The following is a 23,529-nucleotide window of genomic DNA, read 5'->3' as shown; positions in this document are numbered from 1 at the left end:
TTCATAAATCGACAGGATGTAACCACATTTTTCATGCAATGAACAATCATGATTTCCTGACTGACTGCATTCCACTGCAACTAAAACCACAAAATGCAAAATAGAGTTAAAAATAACAAACCGACTAACACTATAACACTAAAAGATTTATCCTTCCAGACCCTTCTGATGCTAAGTCACAGTTAACAAGTTGATACGTTATTATCATTATCAAAACAAGACATAATAAAACATGAATGAGAGTTAAAATCGTATTTTGTTTAATAGAAAATGGGCTATTTTTTGCAATGTGCATTTTAAAACAAAAAAATTGATTTGTAAATCCCATTTATTATTGCACAGAGATACTTGTAGTATTTACTTCATGTCGGGATAGGCGGTATTTGTCGCCACCTGGTGGTCATGTCAGGTTAAGCGGTATTTGTCGCCACCTGGTGGTCATGTCAGGTTAAGCGGTATTTGTCTCCACCTGGTGGTCATGTCGGGTTACTGCAGCCACGCCTATCGGAAGCTTCCGCCCATCAGTTTGAAGTTACAAACATTATCATGGCGTCGGTGACTTTTCGCGACTGTTTTCTCTGTGTTTCAGCTTTGATAAACTTCATATTTGTCTTCGTGACCGGTGCAGACTTTGTTCGCTTCGTATCGTTTCGTGCCATCTATCACAACCTGAGCGGGGACGCGCATCTGTGTCGAGGTGAGCGAGCATAATTGAATCAAACAAAATAAACAGTGTTGATACAATAAGCTATTATTTTTTTTAAAACCGACCTACTAATTTTTTAAACAGTGTGCACATAGTCAGCGGTATGTAAATGAATTTAAATAAGCAGATTTTAGTTAGCTTTATATGAAATCGTAGTTAATTCAACTTTTGTGTTCAACTTGCTGCATGTACAAGCTTCTGGTTTTATTTAACATCACTCGATTATGGAATTTAATGCAATATCGAGCAACAGGCAGTGTTGTTTTTGCATGTGCATGACAATTAATAGTTATACTGAATTGTAAAGGTATTAAAGTTTTTGACAGCCTAAATGTAGAAACAGCATTTACTTTTGTATAGACAACTTCGTCTGACGTCATCACGGAACGTGTGAGTGAAGCGCGTGTTGCCCGGCTAGCTCAGTCGGTAGAGCATGAGACTCTTAATCTCAGGGTCGTGGGTTCGAGCCCCACGTTGGGCGGTTGATTTTTTAATTATTTTTATTTCTCTCTGTCTGTTCTCAGAGTCAAGTTCTTGGTCTGTGGCTCTGCGGGATGGTGTAGTGTTAAAGTCTGTCGCTGTGGATATTTTGCTCCTGGTTCTCTTCAGCGTTCAGCACAGTCTGTTGGCATGGGCTCCTGTTAAGAGAGCTTGTCAGAATGTTTTGGGTGTTTTATCCAGGACTGTGTACTGCTTCACCACTGCCACAGTACTGCAGGTAACTCTATTGTCTCTATATGTTCGAAATGGAATATACTATGTACTGTGTTCACTGTTTTAAGCATGTGAAACTGGATGCAGTATGCAACAATATACATTTTGCAATAATGTTTTTATTCTACTTTGCACATATTTTATTTTACTATATGGCTTATGTCACTGTACTGTTGATGTATGGTAAAGATCATGTTATAAATGTGTGTGGTATTTCGACTCTTGTTTTTAATTCATGTTTTAGTTCAGTATATATATATATATATATATATATATATATATACATAAAATTAATAAATATTATATAATTATTAATTTCACTAAACTAAGATGATATATATAAATTAAGAGACCTCTGCAAAATGATCAGTTTCTCTGGATTTACTATATATAGGTGTGTGTTTGATTAAAATGTACATTTTAGTTTTATTCTATAAACTACTGATTAGGGGATCACCTGAACCAAATCTTATTTAACGTGGAAAAGTATAAAAACCATTGCTGTGGTCATCACTATCCTCTTGCAATAGGACCAGCTGGTTGGCAAAAACAGTGCTAGTTAAAAAGGCTCCTGGGGCAGCGCTGAAGTCGTGCAAAACTAGAAAAAAGCCCTTCATCAATGAGAAGCAAAGAAGAGCCAGAATGAGGTTTGCAAAAGACCATAAGGATTGGACCGTAGAGGACTGGAGTAAGGTCATCTCTGATGAGTCCAATTTTCAGCTTTGCCCAACACATTGTCAACTAGTGATTAGACGGAGTCCTGGACAGGCCTACAAGCCACAGTCTCTCGCATCCACTGTGAAATTTGGTGGAGGATCGGTGATGATCTGGGGGTGCTTCAGCAAGGCTGGAATCGGGCAGATTCATCTTTGTGAAGGATGCATGAATCAAGCCATGTACAAGGTTATCCTGTAAGAAAACTTGCTTCCTTCTGCTCTGACAATGTTCCCCAACTCTGAGGATTGGTTTTTCCAGCAGGACAATGCTCCATGCCACACAGACAGGTCAATCAAGGTGTGGATGGAGGAGCGCCGGATCAAGACCCTGTCATGGCCAGCCCAATCTCCAGACCTAAACCCCATTGAAAACCTCTGGAATGTGATCAAGAGGAAGATGGATGGCCACAAGCCATCAAACAAAGCCGAGATGCTTGAATTTTTGCGCCAGGAGTGGCATAAAGTCACCCAACAGCAATGTGAAAGACTGGTAGAGAGCATGCCAAGACACATGAAAGCTGTGACTGAAAATCAGGATTATTCCAGCAAATATTGATTTCTGAACTCTAAGTCAAAACATTAGTATTGTGATGTTTATAAATGAATATGAACTTGTTTTCTTTGCATTATTCGAGGTCTGAAAACACTGCATCTTTTTTGTTATTTTGACCAGTTGTCATTTTCTGCAAATAAATAATCTAAATAACAATATTTTTATTTGGAATTTGGGAGAAATATTGTCAGTACTTTATAGAACAAAACAAAAATGTTCATTTTACTCAAACACATAACTATAAATAGTAAATCCAGAGAAACTGATCATTTTGAAGTAGTCTCTTAATTTTTTCCAGAGCTCGCTCGCTCTCTCTCTCTCTCTCTCTCTCTCTCTCTCTCTCTCTCTCTCTCTCTATATATATACACACACCGATCAGCCACAACATTAAAACCACCTGCCTAATAATGTGTAGGTCCCCCTCGTGCTGCCAAAACAGCACCAACCCGCATCTCAGAACAGCATTCAGAGATGATATTCTTCTCAGCACAATTGTACAGAGCGGTTATCTGAGTTACCGTAGACTTTATCAGTTCAAACCAGTCTGGCCATTCTCTGTTGACCTCTCTCATCAACAAGGTGTTTCCGTCTGCAGAACTGCCGCTCACTGGATGTTTTTTGTTTTTAGCACCATTCTGAGTAAATTCTAGAGACTGTTGTGTGTGTGAAAATCTCAGAAATACTCAAACCCGCCCATCTGGCACCAACAATCATGCTACGCTCCAAATCACTGAGATCACATTTTTCCCCATTCTGATGGTTGATGTGAACATTAGCTGAAGCTCCTGACCCGTATCTGCATGATTTTATGCACTGCAGCCACACGATTGGCTGATTAGATAATCGCATGGGTGATTGTTGGTGCCAGACGGGCTGGTTTGAGTGTTATTTGGCAGGCGGTTTTAATGTTGTGGCTGATCAGTGTGTGTGTGTGTGTGTGTGTGTGTGTGTGTGATATATATATATATATATATATATATATATATATATATATATATATATATATATATATAATTTTATTTTAGAGAAATATTCTAGTAAGTTAAAATATAAGAGGCATAATTAACCATAAATAATAATGTAATTATTTATGTCTTGTTGTGTTGGACTAATGACATTTTCTTGTGTGACTTTGTTGAGTTTCTTTGTATTGCATTTCAGTAAATTGCACTTCCTATAATAACAATTAAATCTCCTTCAAATTCTAATTCCAACTCATAAATTGAAAAGGAGCCAATTCTAAATTTTGACCAACCCTGCTGTACAGTATGAAAATCTTAAGAAGTTATCTAGTTATCCAAAGATGACTTTTTAAGATTACTTAAATATTATATCTGTGATTCTCTTTTCTGGAGCTGGAAGATAATGCATTTCATTGCCTGTAAATACTGCTGCATGTTTGTGCATTTGATAAACTTCGGCTCGACTTACTCTGTAAATGGTAGTTTGACATTCTGACCATAACCTCCTACAATTCAATTATAACTCATAATTGTGATATAAATTAAGTAAAATATCTTCCCCTAACTGTAATTTTGTTCTTTGTTTAGATATTGATGCGCTGTTGGCAGCCAGTAACCAGTGCCCCTTGTCTGTGGTCAGTGCAAAGTGCACCGTGGGACATCTGGTTCCCCCTCATTTGTTTTATCTTACACTTCCTGTGCTGGGCCATAATCTGCAGTATCCTGCTCATATTCGACTATCCTGAATTATTAGGCATCAAACAGGTACTGCAAATCTACATTTGTCATCTCAAGCACTGTTATTTGCTGCATCTGACGTAGAACTTTATAATTCACATTCCTCAACTTTTAATATTTATTTCTGTCCTTTTACACTTTTAAAAATGCAATCTTTTTTCTCCATTTGTTCTGTCTCAGGTGTATTATGATATTTTGGGTCTAGGTGACCCGCTGTCTCTTAAGTCTCCTCGCGCCCAGCGGCTTTTCTCTCACCTGAGGCATCCGGTCTGCGTGGAGCTGCTCATGGTTCTTTGGGTTCTTCCCACCTTTCCGTTGGACCGGCTCTTGCTGGCTGTTTACCTGTCCGTTTACCTGGTGCTCGCGCACTCTCTGGACACTCAAGATTGCACGTATCTCAACCGACAGCTCCAGACCAAGCTGCAACTCTTCTCTTCACCACTAGTGGGCAGTCAAACCAATAATAACATCCAGAAGCAAGACTGAGTAAACAAGAGAAGTTTATTAGAAATAATGTTATTAGATTACTGGAAGAGATTTTCATGTTTTGTTTTACAACATAAATTACACAAAAGGCGAATTCCAATAGAAAGTGAACATCCCTATGCCCTACTCACTCTGAAGGACAGAGCTCTGGATGTGGGCACTTTGAAGGGAGCATGGCATTACTATATGAATGTACCCTTCACTAACCACAAGGATGTTCGTTTTCATGCTAGACAAATCGGTAAGCCATTGTAGTCCTTGTGTAGCAACTTGTTAGCAACTTACGTTTAAAAGGGTCATGAAGTATTTTAGTAATATATGATAATTTTCCACCCCGTTTTTGGCCCTCTGTCTGAAACGCTCGGTTTTGGCCTAAGCACCTCCTTAAAACTTCAATGTAAACGCCCACTGTTCTGATTGGCTAACATCATGCAGCCCCATAAATTTAGCAAACTCAATCGGAAGAAAATGAACCTCAACATTATAAAACAAAATTTCAGGGTTTACACATAACGCACATCCAACAGATTGCATCTGAATATATTGAACTGTTCATCTCAAGCACAACTGTTAACAAAGGGCACCATAAACTATCAAACAGTCATGACATTTGAAATATTCATGAAAGAAACACTTTACTTGTTTTTAACTGCGCTGTCCTTCAATAACAATTCCTTTGCAAAGCTTGAATCGTATTATGTCTGTTCACAAGCAATCCAAACGAACACATCATTGTCCAAAGAACAGTGAAATGACGCACAAACGCACTGAGGTGCACATTGGCGGAAAGACACCGAAACGGTCAAAGACGTCCATCGTACATGACGTCCATCGTCAAAGACGTCCTATGTTTACATACACCAACTATTAAAAATGGTGCTGATGGGTGAAAGAACGTGTCCATGACAGCAGCAGCTGAATGACAGAATTGCTTCTCCCTTTCAGAGTTGTAACTTGACATCGCATCTTTTAAAACCGGCGAGGTGCATGGCAGCGGTCAAAGTGTAGTTCATGTTCATATACAAAATTATTAAAAATAGACCAGATGGGTCCCTCTTTGGTGTTATGTTAGGAATAGTTAGCCACACAAGGCCTGCTCTCTTGACTTGAACTGTGCACCTGTGGGCGGGGCCAAGGGTGCGATGACGCATGTTGTGGGATGTGTAAATACAAATAAGCAATGTTTCGTGACGTCACGAACAGACAGATTTCAAAATGAGACGTTTCAGCAGGGTGGCCACTATAATTGCTCTTTTTAGACTGGGGAACATGTTTTGAGTTCTGAAATTTACAGTATGTTTTTATAGTACAGTTACCTCTTATATGTCAAGGAAAATTTAATTCTCCATTTCATGACCCCTTTAAGGTATGACGGTGTAATTTATGTTTAGGAACAAAAAAATGAAAGTTTCTTTTAAGTAATTTTAATTACAAACCTTTTACTCAGAAATTGAAAACCACTTTTCTAAAAATCCATTCGAGGTTCTCGAGCAACCCTTTGTAAATTAAGCCTAAAGAAGATCAAAACTAATGAAAGAAGGAGACCATTTCTTGCTAAAATAATTGCATACTTTAAGGGCTGCACATGCAAAAAAAAAATGCTTCATTTTTTCCTATTTGTACAAGTTTAACTCAGGGACTAATTATTACGTTGGCATGCTCTGGGCACGGATACCTCGCACCATGCCTATGTAACTGGTCCTGCTTGACCCGCTCCGAGTGGGATTCGAACCGGCGTCAGCTGGCATGGGAGACGGGTGCACTAACGAGGTGGCTAAAGGCTATGGCCTGTAGCGTCAGTCACTAGTGTGCCTCTTGAAGCCAGGGGAGTGAAGTTTACATACCGAACAGCTATCACGAACCAGCTGGCTCCTGTTACACATACACATTGGGACACGTCCTCATTTCAAGTGTATATTAAATGTCACAAAACCAACCAGCATATTTTCTAAAAGCACTCTTAATTACACAAATATTTGAATTATAATTTGCCAAGTAATACAACAACTGCCAAAGCAATCATGTGACAAAGTGTTCGACATTGTCTGAAAGAATAACTAGTTGTAAAATTAAAAACATAAAACACTGTTCTAGTAAATATGAAAAGCGTCTGCAGCTCATCAGTGCCCCCTGCTGGTTTGGGGCCTTGTGCATATGTCTGGCAGGTGCCATTCTGTTAAAGCAAAATAGTTAGGTTTTATCTTTTTAATTGTTTATTTTCATAAGATCTATCATGTATTGTTAGTGTGCTGAAGAAGAGCTGATGCATTTTGGCCACAGGTGAGGAGCACAGGTAAAAGGTCATGAGATTAATCGCTCTAGCAACTGTTTAGCCCTGACCTTACTCATTAAGAAAGGGCAAAACACACGCATACATGCTACATGCACACGCATGCCACAAACAAACCAATGAGCTGTCAGTTTAATACAAATAAAAAAATGAAAGATTGGAGGGTTTTTATTTTATTGGCAGCATAATGCTTTATGATTTTATTATAAGGATAGTTTAATTTTCCTTTAAGTAGAAATATATGAATAAATAAAATGCATTTCTTTCGTGGAACACAAAAAGAGATGAATGTTAGTCACTGTTCACTTTCATTGTATAGTGAACATTCTGCCTAAACATCTAATTTTGTGTTCCACTGAAGAAAAAAAGGCATGCAGCTTTGGAACAACATAAGGGTGAGTAAATGATGACATATTTTTTTTTTTTTTATCTATGAAGCGGGTTTACTTGCTTGGGGTACTAAACCAAAATCCAGTAAGTGCCAATAACATAAATGCCAGTGCTTTTAGCATCACATGAGAGGTCAGCAACTATATGCAGCACATTTCTGTAAATGGGGTATATGCGTGTTACATATTTAGGTAAGTCTGGGTGACAAACATCCTGTGCACTTCATTATGTGTCATAACACTGGAAAACATGCATTTCATTTTGTATTTGAACTTGTATATCGACATTGGTCAGTAAAATTGAATTTTTTTTTTAAAGAGTTGTAAAGAAACAGTTAAATAATTGCACTGTTATTAGAGCGATTACATTTTTTTTCTGTATCATGTTGTGTATTTTAAGAGTTTGTCACGCCATCTCTGCCTTTTAAAAAGCCACTAGTATCACATTGTAAATGTTAATTAAATAAAATACTGAGACATTTTAAATGTATGTATTGTTGTTTTAAATTTTTTTTAAATGTATTTTCCAGCAAGTAGTTGATAAATAACGTCTATGAATGTTTTATTTTATTAAAATAAAAAATGTTACATTTTATGTATAAGGAAAAAAAATATATGTTTAAGCATCTTTTAGATTTTTGCAGTTCTCTTTAATGGCCTTGCAGTGTGACAAATAAATCATTTAAAGAACAAAATTCCATTTAATTATTAAATTGATTTCGTAAGTGGAGTCTTTTTATTATTTATTATATTATATTATATACTGATAATGATAACCTGTGATGATTTGATGGGATTTCTGTTAAAAGTGATTGATCAGTCAGAAGTGTTTGAACTGTAATGTTGTGCTGGTACTTGTTAATTCCTGCGAGTCCGTCACCTCGCGTAACTCTGCCGTTAACGTCTCTGGTTTTCGGGGATGGATGTAGAGGAGGAGGAGGAGGAGGAGGTGGGTGGCAGACGGCAGTCTTAGTTAAACATCTTTTCTTGGCCAATATGGTGCGTGTGCCTGTGATTCTCCTGCTAGAGTTTAATGTTATTATGGGATTACAGTCCTGCACCACTAAAGCTGGTAACATTTACTTTAGCCACGCTCCGATTCACTGGACCGAAATATGAATAAACAAAAGATTGTTGCTGTAAATGAAGTGTTAGGAAGGTTGCTGCTTCTCTCTTGCAGGGATTGATGGAATTGCCGGGACTTTTATTGCCTCTTATTGGAGTTTCACAGATGGAAAAGATGAACATAGATCGAGTGGAAACAAGGAAAACTTTATTCCAGTGAATCGGGAATCAAGACTTCTAGCTTAATCTTATCAGAAGCTGTAATATATCTGGGGGGGTTGGTAAGAAAAATTATTTATTATTATTTCTTAATTATTGTCTGTTTAGAACCACCATATCAAAGTAAATTAATAGACATCATACTGCAGAGAGGAGTTCATAACAGTGGATCTTGGCCCCAAAAGCTTGTCTCAGTTTATGGGGCAGGAATGAATTTATTTTAGTAAACTCCTCTTTGTAATTAATTCAAGAAATATTTTGTATTTGACAGGAACTCTTAAAAATGTCTAAATGTCATTACATTAGATAATACAAAAGATCAAAGCAAGTGTTATCTATGCTCAAATGCTGCTCTATGTATCTTTTCTCAGAACTAACTTCACTTTTCTGAGCCATTTTTGCTCATCCAGTGACTTCTTATCAACTGTCTTGGTGATTTTTATTGGATGTATAAAGTCAGTTACCCTCAAGTTCAAACAGGTGTCCTAGCAGAGTAACCACAAATTAATTAATACAATAAACTGATATTAATCTCTGTAAAGCTGCTTTGAAGATATTTGTACTATATGTATATGTATACTGACTTAGTTCAGCATGTTAACTATGGATTTGACAATCACAAAGTGTCCACATTTTTTTGCCTATATTTTAAATGCTTTATCAAACTTGCTTGAAATGTGTGTTTTTGCTATCTTTAAAATAAATGGTGTTTGCTTTGATATTTTGTTATCTAATGCAATTAAATTTACAATATACATTTTGTTTCTTAAGTATCCAAATATTTCTTGGGGCCTGTTTTATCTGTTTATGAGTTTGAGACAGCATGTGTATCTCAAAGAAAAGAAAATGGGGCTCCTTTTTGTTTAAGTAATCCAAGCAAATGTACTGTTTTTTGAACAGGCCTCCCAGATGTCCCTGAAGGAAAACACAACTTTTTGATCAACAAAACAGCACTGTTTCATCGAGTACAGCATAGTGATGTCCCTATCCGCCCTACCGGAATGGAAGCTGCTTCTGCTGGAGCGAAAGCGAAGAGAGGAAGGCGAGAAAGAGAGAAGAGAGAGAGAGGAGGAGGAGAGGTTGGCAAGCATGCCTGCCTGGAAGCGAGAGATCATCCAAAGAAGGAGGGTGAAGCAGGATGAAGGTAGAGAGAGAGACAGAGACAGAGAGGGAGGAAAATATACACCAGATGTCCTGGGCATCACTGAGGACATAGTGACCGAGCAGATCTACAATAAGCTTACATCTCATCTCCAGACTGACTCTGGGTCTAAAGCACAAAATCAGGTATCAAAAGAAACCATCAGCCCCATCCGACACAACCCCTTCATCCGCTCTGAGAACAGTTGGAGGAGAGACAACAGGAGAGAAGTAATCAGAGATGCAGAAACTGATTATAAAAAGGCAGATAATAACATGGGGAGAGAAAGAAATAGAGAAATAGAGAAAGAAGGAGGTAGATGTCAGGAGAAGGAGTTTTGGAGAGGACAAGAAAGAGAGATGTGGGTAGAAAATAGAGGAAATAAAAGTGAAGGAAGAGAAAGAGACAGAAATATTGTGAGAGAACGGGTAAAAGAATGCAGAGAGGTAAATGGTAGCACGTCTCTCTTTCCTGCAGTCACAGGTCTTTGTACAATCAATGCAGACAACATTATTATCATTGAGAAAGACCAAAATGGTAAGGAAAGACTGGATAAAAGGGAGAACGCTAGAGAAAAGGAGGCACAGGAGGAAGAGAAAAGGATGAGGATGGATTTGAGGGAGTTTCTGGCTGGTGGAGGAAGCGTGACAGAGATTAGGGCATCAGAAGTTCTAATTATTAAACCCCCCATTACAGAGGGGAAACCAGGAGAAGAGATTGCTGTGGTGCAAGAGAGAGGGATCAGCAAAGAATGTTTAGTAGGGAGCAAAAGAGACAGAGTGAGACAGAGCATGTGGAGAAAAGAGATAGATCAAGTTCCAGCTTGTGAGACCTTGACGTCAAAGACAGTCATGCAAAGAGTAGAGAGAATCCCGAACTACAAGAATAGAGGAGCTGCAGAGTGTAGTGGTCGGGTCAGTCAGCTTCTTAGTAAATTCGGCGAACACCCCAAACCCCCAATGAGGTCCAAGAGCACGGACTGCTTTAACCGGCCTGGCAAGAACCGGGCCAGATACAGCACAGGAGACCTGTTTGTACAAGTGGAGCAGAGTAAAGAGGAAGAGGGCACAAGGCCTACGTTCAGAGGTGTTCCCAAACGTTCCTTTAGCTTCTCTGACCGTGTAGTGTGCCACCAGGGGAACGGAGAATGTGAGGAGGACATAGAGTATAAGGTGGTGGAGAGGATGTACTCTGACCGCAAGGTTAAACCACACGTGATGGTTTCGGGCACCAACCAGTCAGGGAGTGAACCAAAGGTCACAAGGCGATGGGGGCGGCCCAAATATGGTGAACAGGAGGTGTTGCATGATAAAACACAGAAAGAGAGGAATGACTCTGTTTGTGGAGAGATGGAGGTACGGATGTCAAGTGTAGACAGACAAGAGGATTTCAAAGTGGCCTCCATCAAAATCCCTGAAGGCATCACATTCGCTCGTCGAATTCCTATCAAACAGGACAGGAGGGAAAGCAGCTTAGAAAGAGAGAGCAAGAGAGTGAGAGAGGAGAATGAAAGTGAGATACAGAGATACAAGAGGAAAGAGAATGAGAGAGAGACAGTGGAAAGACATACATACATAGAATTTCAAACTGAAGCAAAAGCAAAATCCAAGAGGAAGTGGGATCAGGAGGACATAACTGTGGCCTTAGAACAATCCCACGGTAAATATATTCCACTCGCAGATGACAGCATGGATTACAACACAACAATAGATTACTCTATAGACACCCGAAGCCAAGGAGTCCCCACTCTCTCTGTAGATTCCTGTCTGCTGTCTGCAGCTTATTGTGGACAAAGACAAGCCTCAGCCCAAGCCGCCCTCTCCCAGCACACAGAGGATCTGCTCTGTAAAATAGAAAGTGTCCAGATGGATAGAGAGCTCAAGAGGTCAGGGCAGATGTCACATGGAGAAACAGATATGATCTCTGGTGAAATAAATGAACATCTGAACACTTCTCACACTCAAAAAGAGCATCAACTGTATCAGAAAGTACCAGAACAAGCCACTGAGGAAAGTCATTTTACCTCCCAGACCCCTCAACAGGTTCAGAGCAAATCCTGCACACAGGAGGAAGTCACCATTCCCAGAACAGTGTTTTATGGAATCGATATATCACCAGAGAGGAGAAGGACAATTCTCCCCACAGATAATGTACAGATTGCTGGTGAAGGAGGAGTGGAGAGGAGAGGGAGCTGGAAGGCTGGCCCATCTTTGACCCGAGTGGAGTCTCTGAGAGAGAGAATCCGGCAGCGAGAGGAGAAGAGGCAAAAAAGTAGAGAGACAGAGGAAAGAGAGAAGATGGAGGCCAAAGTGATGGATGACAGAGAAAAGGACAGGGCAGTAGTAGAACAAACTATGAGAGAAGTGGCACAGTATCAACAGGAAAAAAACACATTGCAGACTCTCAAACATTTTGAAGTCACACAGGAAGTTAGCATGGCAAAGTCAAGCCCTCAACTTCCTGTTCCTGTTTCTCGGTCGATCTTGCAATCAGCCTCGACAGAAAGAGAAGTCAGGGAGATCTCCAGAGACGTATCTGAAACAGGGAGAGAGACAGCACACCATGTAGAGAGTGGAACATTTGGCATTTGGAGAAGACCGGACACTGACAGAGCATACGAAAGAGAGAGAGAGGAAGAGCTGTTAGAAGAAAACTATCTTCCTCCCTCTCCCTCTCCCTCCCCACCTCTTTCAGACTCACTAGACGTCATGAGTCGGATCTATAACCTCAAAACGGTGGGCTCTAGGACTGCGGTGTGTATCGGTGAAAGGGCCGCTGATATTCCAACACACAGTGGTAAGATACAGGGGCAATACAACCCCATCAGACACGCTTCATCTCCGGACGTTCTGCCAGAAACTGCCAAACTGTGGAATCATGGGATGATTAGAGATGGTGACACAACTGAGACAGTGGATTCGACAGGTGTTCAGATGGTACAGCATCAGGTAGAACGGCTGCAGCTTAAGGAACAGGAAGCAGAATGTGGTTCCCACAACATCAGAAAGGCACAGTCCAGCATTCAGAGTAGTCTGGCTACAGAACAGGAGGTAAGGATGCCCGAAGGTCAGAAGAGACCAGACATTCTCAGAGAGATGCAAATATCACAAACAACTACAAGCCCAAGATTTCCACAAGCCCAACAGAAAATCCAGAGGTCGCATCCCAAATCTGAGCAGCTCAGGACATTCACAGTCAAAGCCCAGAACACCCAATCAACAGAGATCTCTCCAAAGCCCTCAGAACAAGGCAACAACTTTCCATCATCCTCTTCTCCCTGCACCCCATCTCCATCCCCATCTCCACCTCTCTTTTCCATCAGGAGTGCCTCAGGTGGACCAGGAAAGAGAGGAACTACCATCACAATCACCCCCAGGAGACCTGGAGGAGCATCCCCTTCTGGAGGGACCCCCTTTCCCTCCAGAGCAGCACCTCAGGGCCCAGCACCCACACCAGCCTCAAGTGGTACCATGGAAGCAGGAAAAAAGAGGTATCCCACAGCGGAAGAGATTGAGGTGATCGGAGGGTACCAGAACCTTGAGCGGTCATGCTTGGTAAAGAGCAGAGGGACACTGAAAGCTGTGAGTAAATAGATCTGGGTTTGCTTGACATTTACAATGAAATGCTGTGCTGATAATATCAGGGTAATGCAAAACTGTGCAGAACATGCTACGATTAGACCCTGAGATATTTATTATTTAAATATTTTGGGTTATGGGTTATTGGGGATCCCACTTTGTAACATGACAATGACCCAAGACAGGAATCAAAGTGAGTGATCTTTCATTAGCTGGGTTAAAACATCTCTGTAGCCTTTGATTGTGACCAAAGCAGTTACTCAGCTTTAAGCCTGGATTAGGCTTATCTGTCACGCCATCACAGATCACAGCTGAAGACACAGTCACTCAGCCTAAGTTTACACATTCAACTGCAGCAAAAGACCAGCATCAGAAAATGCTTTTGCAAAATAGGTGCCTTCATAATCATCATTAATCATTAATCTACTGCAGAACACGTCATACACAAACTATTCCTAAAATCTGTAAAATGGCTGACTTCCTTTTCATTTCTACTAAAACAAAGCCATTATTAATGTTAAGACACTATTTTCTGTAAATTTCCTTTCAAACAATCTGTTAGCACTATACAAATAAAAATGACTTGACTGGCTCCTGACCAGGCTGAATGTCTATGAATAGACTGAGGTTAATCTATTCCAGTCGTGCCTTCTCCTATACCTTTCACCCTGACACTGTGCCATCTGAGCTAGACACAGGTTTGTTTAGAATGACCCAGGGCAGCAAATGATGTATTAAGTCTACAATAGAAAGTTAATTAAACCAGTTTGATTTGACCTTGATAGAAAATAACTACAGAGCATAATTGTACAAGTGTATAGAATAAATATACAACTGCAAATCTCTATATAATTGTCACATTTAGTTTAATAAGTTAATGTTAGCCACCAAGGGTTAACTACCATCGAGTTTAGGGTTACGTAGGCCAAGTGGTTAAAGCGATGAACTACATCATGATGGGTGTTGTAGCTCAGTGGCTTAAGCTTAGGGCTAGGTAATTAGTTACTGGTTCAAGCCCCATAAGGAGCAAGCTGTAAGCTATCACTATTGTGTCCTTGAGCAAGAAATTTACCCTAGGTTTACTGTAAGTTCATTTTTACATTTATATAGTATTATTATACTTTTTTCTCATCTCAGTTTGGTCACAAGCCATTTATGATGGCAGCTGATTAAGCAGCAAGTATCATTGGCATTGATCTGACACCCCTTGAGCCCGGAAACCACAAACATAAGCACCTTCCTCTGCCTGGTGTGCACTCACACTGCCACATGCTTGGCTTCCCCTGACTGTCTTTGTCTGCAGTTAACCCCTTCTGATGCAGAATAAACTGACGCATGCAATCCTGGAAACTTTTACTTCTGGCAAACTCTGTATCACAACTTTCAGCAGAGTTTGCCATTTTAAATATGTTTGTAAGAGATATTTAATTGTGCTGTAATATTTCAGTGTGTGATTTTATGACAGCGCTTGTTTTCATCAAACAAAGCTTTTTGGAATAAGTGGGACATGGCAAACACAAACTAATCAGCAGAGCAGAAAGAGAGACAAAGAGGGAATTAGCTAATTTGGCAGGGTTCTCCCAGGAACAGAAGAATAACCTTTCAGTGTAGTTTGGTTTTCACAGTGTTATAATAGAGCAGTATCTATGCATTGTGGCAATTAGCATGAGCACATACAGCAACTTCTGCTATCATTTGGAGTCAGCTATACATGCAGTGAACACAATGATGAAAGTGGATAAACCTGGACCACAAGCATTTGTGATTATATATGTTTAAGAAGTCTCATGACAGCTCTTTGGCTACTTCCTCCTCAGTGCTGTCTCACTTCCTGTAGCACAAACAGAAGAAAAGGCATTAATCTAACAGCAGACTAACCCTATTTTGTCAGTTTATCAAAATCAACTAATTCTAGCATACCACGTGACTGACAATATCACATGTTAATCTATTTTGTTCAGGAAGGACCAAGTTTGAACAGTTCTACTTTACTGGCCCATAGTAGCTTCTCTACAGTGTTTGTGTGTATGGGTTTCTTTGCTTCATTACCCTAGTTTACATTTGACCTCATCTGATATTCCTCTTCATAATTTCACACGTTAACTGAGTTTGATAGAGAGTTTTATGTTCTGTAACTGTAGAACTCGTAGAGTCCTGCAATAATTTTTACTGATGGAATATAAGCTCATTAAGGGCTGTTTTTTAGATTTATAGTCTGATGATCAGAGATTTTCTTAAAGGGCTCCAGTTGTGGATCTTAAAGAACAGTTAAAACAAAAATGAAAATTCTGTTGATCCAAACCCATTCGATTTTCTTTCTTCTGTAGACCACTAAAGAATATATTTTGAAACTGTCCAAGCTCTTTTTCAAACAACAGAAGACAGTGAAACTCCAAAAAGCACCATAAAAATGTTCTATACTAAACATTGCACCAGGATTGATGATGTCAAATCATACATGACATGTGAGGTTTGAATATGAATAAGATTTCAGAGCTACAGGGAGTAACTTAAATTGTGGTCTGTTCCTTACGCAAAGCTATTGCATGGCTTGGCACATAGTGCACAAGCACAGACCGTTTATATGATTCTTTTATAGCTTTTTATCCTTGTCAGACTTGACAGACACTGGTCACTGTCTACTTTTGTTTTTCCTTTTGTGCTTTACAGAAGAAAGAAAGTCAGGTGAGTTTGGAGGAATAAAAGGGTGAGTAAATGATGACATAATTTCCATGTTTGAGTGAACTATCCCATTCAACAGCCTCAGAGATGTATAAAACACAAATTGAGTTATAGGAGAACAGACTCCTGTGGTGTGTTGCCTGTGGCCAGTTTGACGTCATTCCTGATGGATTGCCTTCACTGGCTCCTAATCTCTCAGTGGGGGGTCATTCTACACTTTCCTAATTTAAACCTTAAGCCACTACCACCCCCCCGTTCAGAGCTGAGCATGTTTGTGCTTAGCAGATTCTGGTTAGGCTTGCTGTTTCCAAGCTGAATTGGCTTCTTCTTTGACTCATAAATCAACCCCTCTGAACCCACTGTTCTTAGACTTGATTTTTGTTTCTCGCATTTCTCAGTTTGACTCTGTATCTCACTCTTTGTATTGTACTCTCACTCTTATGTACTTAATTCTTGTTTAAGTACTCTTCTACATTTAACTCTTCTGTATTGGACTCTTCTGTATCTCACTCTTCTGTATTGGACTCTTCTGTATCTCACTCTTCTACATTTGACCCTTCTGTATCTCACTCTTCTACATTTGACCCTTCTGTATCTCACTCTTCTACATTTGACCCTTCCGTATCTCACTCTTCTACATTTGACCCTTCTGTATCTCACTCTTCTACATTTTACTCTTTTGTATCTCACTCTTCTACATTTGACCCTTCTGTATCTCACTCTTCTACATTTTACTCTTTTGTATCTCACTCTTCTACATTTGACCCTTCTGTATCTCACTCTTCACATTTGACGCTTCAGTATCTCACTCTTCTACACTTGACCCTTCTGTATATCATTATTCTGTATTTGACTCTTCCGTATCCCACTCTTCTATATTTTACTCTTTTGTATCTGATACTTCTATATCTCACTTTTCAACATTTGACGCTTCCGTATCTCACTCTTCTACATTTGAATCTTCTGTATCTCACTCTTCTACATTTTACCCTTCTGTATCTCACTCTTCTACATTTGACCCTTCCGTATCTCACTCTTCTACATTTGACCCTTCTGTATCTCACTCTTCTACATTTGACCCTTCTGTATCTCACTCTTCTATATTTGACACTTCTGTATCTCACTCTTCTACATTTGACCCTTCTGTATCTCACTCTTCTACATTTGACCCTTCCGTATCTCACTCTTCTACATTTGACCCTTCTGTATCTCACTCTTCTATATTTGACCCTTCTGTATCTCACTCTTCTACACTTGACCCTTCTGTATCTCACTCTTATACATTTTACTCTTCTGTATCTCACTCTTCTACATTTGACTCTTCTGTATTTCACTCTTCTACACTTGACCCTTCTGTATCTCACTCTTCTACATTTGACTCTTCTGTATCTCACTCTTCTACATTTGAATCTTCCATATTTCACTCTTCTGCATTTTAAGCTTCTGTATCTCACTCTTCTACATTTGACCCTTCTGTATCTCACTCTTCTACATTTGACCCTTCCGTATCTCACTCTTCTACATTTGACTCTTCAGTATCTCACTCTTCTACATTTGACCCTTCTGTATCTCACTCTTCTACACTTGACCCTTCTGTATCTCACTCTTCTACATTTGACCCTTCTGTATCTCACTCTTCTACATTTGACGCTTCCGTATCTCACTCTTCTACATTTGAATCTTCTGTATCTCACTCTTCTACATTTGACCCTTCTGTATCTCACTCTTCTACATTTGACTCTTCTGTATCTCACTCTTCTACATTTGACTCTTCTGTATCTCACTCTTCTGCATTTTAAGCTTCTGTATCTCACTCTTCTACATTTGACCCTTCTGTATCTCACTCTTCTACATTTGACCCTTCCGTATCTCACTCTTCTACATTTGACTCTTCAGTATCTCACTCTTCTACATTTGACCCTTCTGTATCTCACTCTTCTACACTTGACCCTTCTGTATCTCACTCTTCTACATTTGACCCTTCTGTATCTCACTCTTCTACATTTGACGCTTCCGTATCTCACTCTTCTACATTTGAATCTTCTGTATCTCACTCTTCTACATTTGACCCTGCTGTATCTCACTCTTCTACATTTGACCCTTCTGTATCTCACTCTTCTACATTTGACTCTTCTGTATCTCACTCTTCTACATTTGACCCTTCCGTATCTCACTCTTCTACATTTGAATCTTCTGTATCTCACTCTTCTACATTTGACCCTTCTGTATCTCACTCTTCTACATTTGACCCTTCCGTATCTCACTCTTCTACATTTGACCCTTCTGTATCTCACTCTTCTACATTTGACCCTTCTGTATCTCACTCTTCTACATTTGAATCTTCCGTATCTCACTCTTCTACATTTGACCCTTCTGTATCTCACTCTTCTACATTTGACCCTTCTGTATCTCACTCTTCTACATTTGACTCTTCTGTATCTCACTCTTCTACACTTGACCCTTCTGTATATCATTATTCTGTATTTGACTCTTCCGTATCCCACTCTTCTATATTTTACTCTTTTGTATCTCACTCTTCTACATTTGACCCTTCCGTATCCCACTCTTCTATATTTTACTCTTTTGTATCTGATACTTCTATATCTCACTTTTCAACATTTGACTTCCATATTTGATTCATCTGTATCTCACTCTTTTATACATGACTTCTATATTTAACTATTTTTTTTACCTCACTCATCTATGTTTTACTCTTGTTAAAGTGGTGATGGCGTAGTGGGCTAAAGCACATAACTTGTAATCAGAAGGTTGCTGGTTCAATCTCCACAGCCACCACCATTGTGTCCTTGAGCAAGGCACTTAACTCCAGGTTGCTCCAGGGGGATTGTCCCTGTAATAAGTGCACTGTAAGTCGCTTTGGATAACAGCGTCTGCCAAATGTAAAATGTAAATGCTTTTGACACTTTCATACCACACTTGTCTATGTTTGACCCTTCTGTTTATCTCGCTCCTGTACCACTGACACAACTGGCTTTAGTAAAATGTAAGTCTCATGTTTTTTGCACTTCATTGGGTGGCATGTGTTGTTGTGGGTGGGCATGTTCTCATGTTTGCACATACACAGCTTGTTGTCTGTCTGAGAACTTTCAGACTAGATGAAAATATAATTTCATTTCTGTATCTGAAATTGCTGAGGTGTGACTTGAAATGTGATTGAAACATCATCTTGGAAAACACTTTTAGAGATTTTGTGGCATGAGATGTTGTAATGTTTTAATGTATCTTTACATATTATGCTTTATCTGTAACTCCCTTTTCTTTCTCTGTTTCAGGTGAAGGTGTGTTTTGATGACACTCAGCTGGAGAAAGTTTGTGAGTACCCTTCAGAGGACTGTGTGCTTGCATCCCTCCCCTGCTCTCCTCATCCAGGGCCAGAAGACAGGAGGGAGGAGGGGGGGTGTGAGGTGGAGCAGGAGGCCGAGGGACAGGAGGAAGATGATGATGAGGAGATTGGAGCGTTTGTATCCCGCACTGGCATGAGTGTGTGCACAGGGAGGGTTCGATTCCTAAAAGTTGGTCAGTTCCTTCTCGATTACATCATCAAAATAATAAGTAAACAATCTCTACAGAAAACAAACAATAAGAAACAGTGAATTAACTAATTTTAATTTAAAAGTAATGAAGCCATGGGTTTGGAATCTGATTTATGTCCATAGCTATATTTTTCATCAAGTCAGACAACAGGAAATGGAGCATAAATAACATTCTTTCTAACTGTTCTTGAAACATTGCACTAGGAGACTAACTGGTCTGGGTGAAATTAAATAATGTAGTGTAAGCGTGTGTGTTTTGCTGACAATAAGGTTTTGGTTATTGTGATTAGGTGTTACTGTTGTTCTGAAGTAATGTGTAAAAGGATAGTTGACGTGACATGTCACATCAGTGTCCTGTGACATGCTATACTTTAACAACATTTGTCAAATTCTTGTGTAATTATTATAATACATGCAGTATTATTATGACTTCATATAAATTGGGAGACTTCATGGAATAATTGTGCTTTTAAAAATCAATTTGTCACACCACAGCACTATTTACATGAACTGCAAAAAAGCTAAAAGCTGAATAAAATGGTGAAAAACTTACACAGTAACACAGTTACAGAAACTAAAACACACACTTTCCCTTTTGCACAATTTATACATTCGATTTAAAAAAAATAATAATCACAATATCATTCTTCTTGGATAATTTTGAGTGTGCCTACATCCATGATTTTGTTCTTTTTAGTAACGTTATTTATGCCTCTTTCTTTTTCAGATGAATCCTGTAAACGTTAGCCATCTGTCTGCATGATGAACAATGGTAACATTTAATTTTTGAATTGTTACAGGTTTTAAATGTATTTTGTTCTATACCTGTACAGAAGCTTTAAGTAATGATAGAGTTGTTGATTTTTTTTATTTTTATTAGTCCTGCTTTTCTTGTCAGAAAATAAAAGACTTTACAATTAATTATTTTAAAAGCATTTTTATTTTGTTCACAATCAGAGAAAATGTTCTAAAAATAAACTTTGATTTTATGCTGATTGTATGTTAATGTGTGCCGTACAGCCTGATGAGTGCTGATTCACAGAGAGATGTCCTCAGGCCCTATATGATGGTTTGCACAATTTACAGAGTTTTACAAATAATAATATCCTAATATCCTCTATGGTCTGAGGCTTTGTGCTCAGAGTATATTTTCACAATAACTGGAAATGGTGGGTTTATGTTATATTATATTTTCTGTATTACATTTGAGGGGCTTTTTTATTATTTATAAATGAAAATATAACACTTGAGTGCTCAACTGAGATGTTGCTCTATCGTTGCCTCTAGTAATTGGTGTAAAGGCAAGAACTCAATTGTTCCTTATGGTCAGACTGAGCCATATTTCAAATATCTCTGTGTTTATTTTATTTTGAGCTGAGGTAAATGATTATGTCAGTTGTGGAAGAATGATTTTGGATTAATAAAAGATGAAATATTTTGAGGGAGTCGTGTTATGAATGTGCTTTGGTATAAAAAATTGATCTTTTTAAATAATGAATGTTACATGATTTGATTGTTGTTTTGAGCCTGCTGGTTATTAACAGTAAGGACGAGTGATTGTTCACTGCAAAGCTCTGAAACACTGATGAGACATTGTTTTTGCTCACATTGGTACTTTAGGTTGCAAATGAGTTTTCAGGTAAAGTGTTGCATGTGGCACATAGCCTACCGTGAAGGTATGTTCCCTTTCAAGAAAGTACTGTGGCAGTAGTATTCTTCAGTGATCAGATGGTAACAGTGGCGTAGCCAAATGTGGACTTAATTTGACACAGGCCCACCCAGAATATTAGACATTATTCTTTGACTTCAAATATATATTTATAAAATAGTTTTAAAATGCATAAATTCTGATTTCTAAAAGTGTGAAAGAATTTTTTGAATGCACCGCTTCTCTGTTGTTAAGGACATTTTGGTAAAAAAAATTTGGGTGAAAACTGGCCCATCCATTTTTATTGAGGCCCACCCAAATGTAACTTTCTGGCTATGCCCTTGGATGGTTATGCCATGGTACATTGGTATATAAACCATGGTACTGAATATTTGCTATATTAATTCATGTCGTAGACTACCATGGCACTTCGTAATGTTACCGTCACCTCTCGTGCCTTTCCCGCTCATTATCATTTTCTTTCAAAAAGCACAGCAAACCTATCCATCCTTCCTGTAACGATATTAGATACATTATAGACTTGGGATGACCAAACGACACAAACATATTCATACATTAACTTATTAAGATGTCCAGCTAATGGAAGCTAATCATCACTGACAGGCTGCAGCCTAAAGAAATGTGAGGTCATTTAAATTGTGCTTCAGAATTCCATCAGAAAAGACTATTAAAAGTAGCTAGTTTACAAACAAGTTTTAAATGTAAATGATTACGTTTAATCCACAGCATTTGACTGCCTACCTACCTGTAGACTTCACTCGCAGTCAGTGCATCATAGTCCAATGTAAACCACCACCTGTACGTAAAGATATGAAACGAATGAAGTTAATTCCCCATACCAAAACCTTACGCCAATTACAAAAAAGCCAGATTTGCATGCACACTAATACACTGATTACTCTCTAAATAAGCTTTTTTTTCTTTTCTTCCCAATTTGGAATGCCCAATTCCCAATGCGCTCCCAAGTCCTTGTGGTAGCGTAGTGAATCGCCTCAATCTGGGTGGCAGAGGACAAATCTCAGTTGCCTCTGCGTCTGAGACCATCAACCTGCGCATCTTATCACGTGACTTGTTGAGCACGTTACCACGGAGACGTAGCGTATGTGGAGGCTTCATTCTATTCTCTGCAGCATCCATGCACAACACACTACGCACCTCACTGAGAGCAAGAACCACATTATGGCGACCACAAGGAGGTTACCCCATGTGACTCTACCCTCCCTAGCAACCGGGCCAATTTGGTTGCTTAGGAGACCTGACTGGAGTCACTCAGTGTGCCCTGGGATTCAAACTCGCCACTCCAGGGGTGATAGTCAGCATCAATACTCACTGAGCTACCCAGGCCCCAAAAGTGCAGTTTTAACATGATACCATAACATGATATTTGGACACGTGGGTCATTCTACAAAAATGTCCAAATTTCTGCCCCCAGCCTTTAGGCTACAGAAAGTTATATTTAGCCATAATTTATTTGCATACTTATAATATGTTCTTTGAACAATTACACCTACAGTAGTTGAGCCATGAATTAGGCAATATTTGATTTAATCAATTATATTCAATTCCAAGTACCATAAAAGTGTTTATCCCCATGGTCATGTAGGTTCAGGGCCCTATTTTGAGTTTAAAAATACATTTATCTCCAATTTTAAATGTAATACCTCAATATCACATTTATTACATCCAAACACATATTAAATGACAATGGCATAAGTTTTTTTAATATTATTATTATTTTTAATTTTTAGATTTTAGTGGTTTCCTAGTGTCGTTTTGTTATTTTATTTTAAACACTCAAAGCCAGTTGTTCAATATCTTTTTCTAAATGTCAGTGATAATCTTTGGTTTTAAAACAAATACTCTATTTCTAATATTGTCTTCATTGTGTCACTGGTGTTACCAGACTGTTAACACTGACTGTTGCTTCATTCAAGAGTGAGAATATTAAGGATTGTATTATTCTCTTTTTATGACTGTCTTTCAAATATATTTATTTTTTTATAACAAAGATATGATGGTGCAAATGAGGAAATGCCCCACAATCACACTTTTCACAAACCTGACTTA

The 23,529-nt window shown here is 38.9% G+C and overlaps 2 protein-coding genes and 1 non-coding gene across 3 annotated transcripts; all 3 read left to right on the top strand.

Moving 5' to 3' along the window:
* The first annotated feature begins 509 nt into the window (after positions 1-509).
* Positions 510-8,182, top strand: LOC127424959 (nurim-like). Its single transcript, XM_051670539.1, has 4 exons — positions 510-697; positions 1,231-1,424; positions 4,240-4,416; positions 4,570-8,182. Exons 1-4 carry the CDS (start codon positions 547-549, stop codon positions 4,873-4,875), a joined length of 828 nt encoding a protein of 275 aa, XP_051526499.1. The 5' UTR covers positions 510-546; the 3' UTR covers positions 4,876-8,182.
* trnak-cuu (transfer RNA lysine (anticodon CUU)) lies at positions 1,115-1,187 on the top strand. The gene has a single exon. It is a non-coding gene; the product is annotated as a tRNA-Lys (tRNA).
* Positions 8,183-9,738: 1,556 nt separating the features above from the next.
* On the top strand, positions 9,739-21,238 carry LOC127424958 (trichohyalin-like). The gene is made up of 3 exons (XM_051670537.1): positions 9,739-13,560; positions 19,533-19,776; positions 20,521-21,238. The coding sequence occupies exons 1-3, from the start codon at positions 9,817-9,819 to the stop codon at positions 20,538-20,540; spliced, it is 4,008 nt and encodes a 1,335-aa protein (XP_051526497.1). The 5' UTR covers positions 9,739-9,816; the 3' UTR covers positions 20,541-21,238.
* Positions 21,239-23,529: the final 2,291 nt, after the last annotated feature.

This window comes from Myxocyprinus asiaticus, chromosome 34 (genome assembly GCF_019703515.2).
Source record: "Myxocyprinus asiaticus isolate MX2 ecotype Aquarium Trade chromosome 34, UBuf_Myxa_2, whole genome shotgun sequence".
NCBI classification, from domain to species: Eukaryota; Metazoa; Chordata; class Actinopteri; order Cypriniformes; family Catostomidae; genus Myxocyprinus; species Myxocyprinus asiaticus.
Note: the sequence above shows the minus strand (reverse complement) of the source record. Positions and strands in the feature narration are given on the sequence as shown.

What these genes read in the sequence shown, in the direction of transcription:
- LOC127424958 (XM_051670537.1), top strand. Translation starts at nt 9,817, where the DNA reads ATGTCCCTATCCGCCCTACCGGAATGGAAGCTGCTTCTGCTGGAGCGA. An exon ending in GCAGAGGGACACTGAAAGCT is followed by an intron (nt 13,561 to 19,532) that starts GTGAGTAAATAG and finishes TCTCTGTTTCAG; the next exon opens with GTGAAGGTGTGTTTTGATGA. An exon ending in GGTTCGATTCCTAAAAGTTG is followed by an intron (nt 19,777 to 20,520) that starts GTCAGTTCCTTC and finishes TTTCTTTTTCAG; the next exon opens with ATGAATCCTGTAAACGTTAG.
- LOC127424959 (XM_051670539.1), top strand. Translation starts at nt 547, where the DNA reads ATGGCGTCGGTGACTTTTCGCGACTGTTTTCTCTGTGTTTCAGCTTTG. An exon ending in CCACTGCCACAGTACTGCAG is followed by an intron (nt 1,425 to 4,239) that starts GTAACTCTATTG and finishes TTCTTTGTTTAG; the next exon opens with ATATTGATGCGCTGTTGGCA. An exon ending in AATTATTAGGCATCAAACAG is followed by an intron (nt 4,417 to 4,569) that starts GTACTGCAAATC and finishes GTTCTGTCTCAG; the next exon opens with GTGTATTATGATATTTTGGG.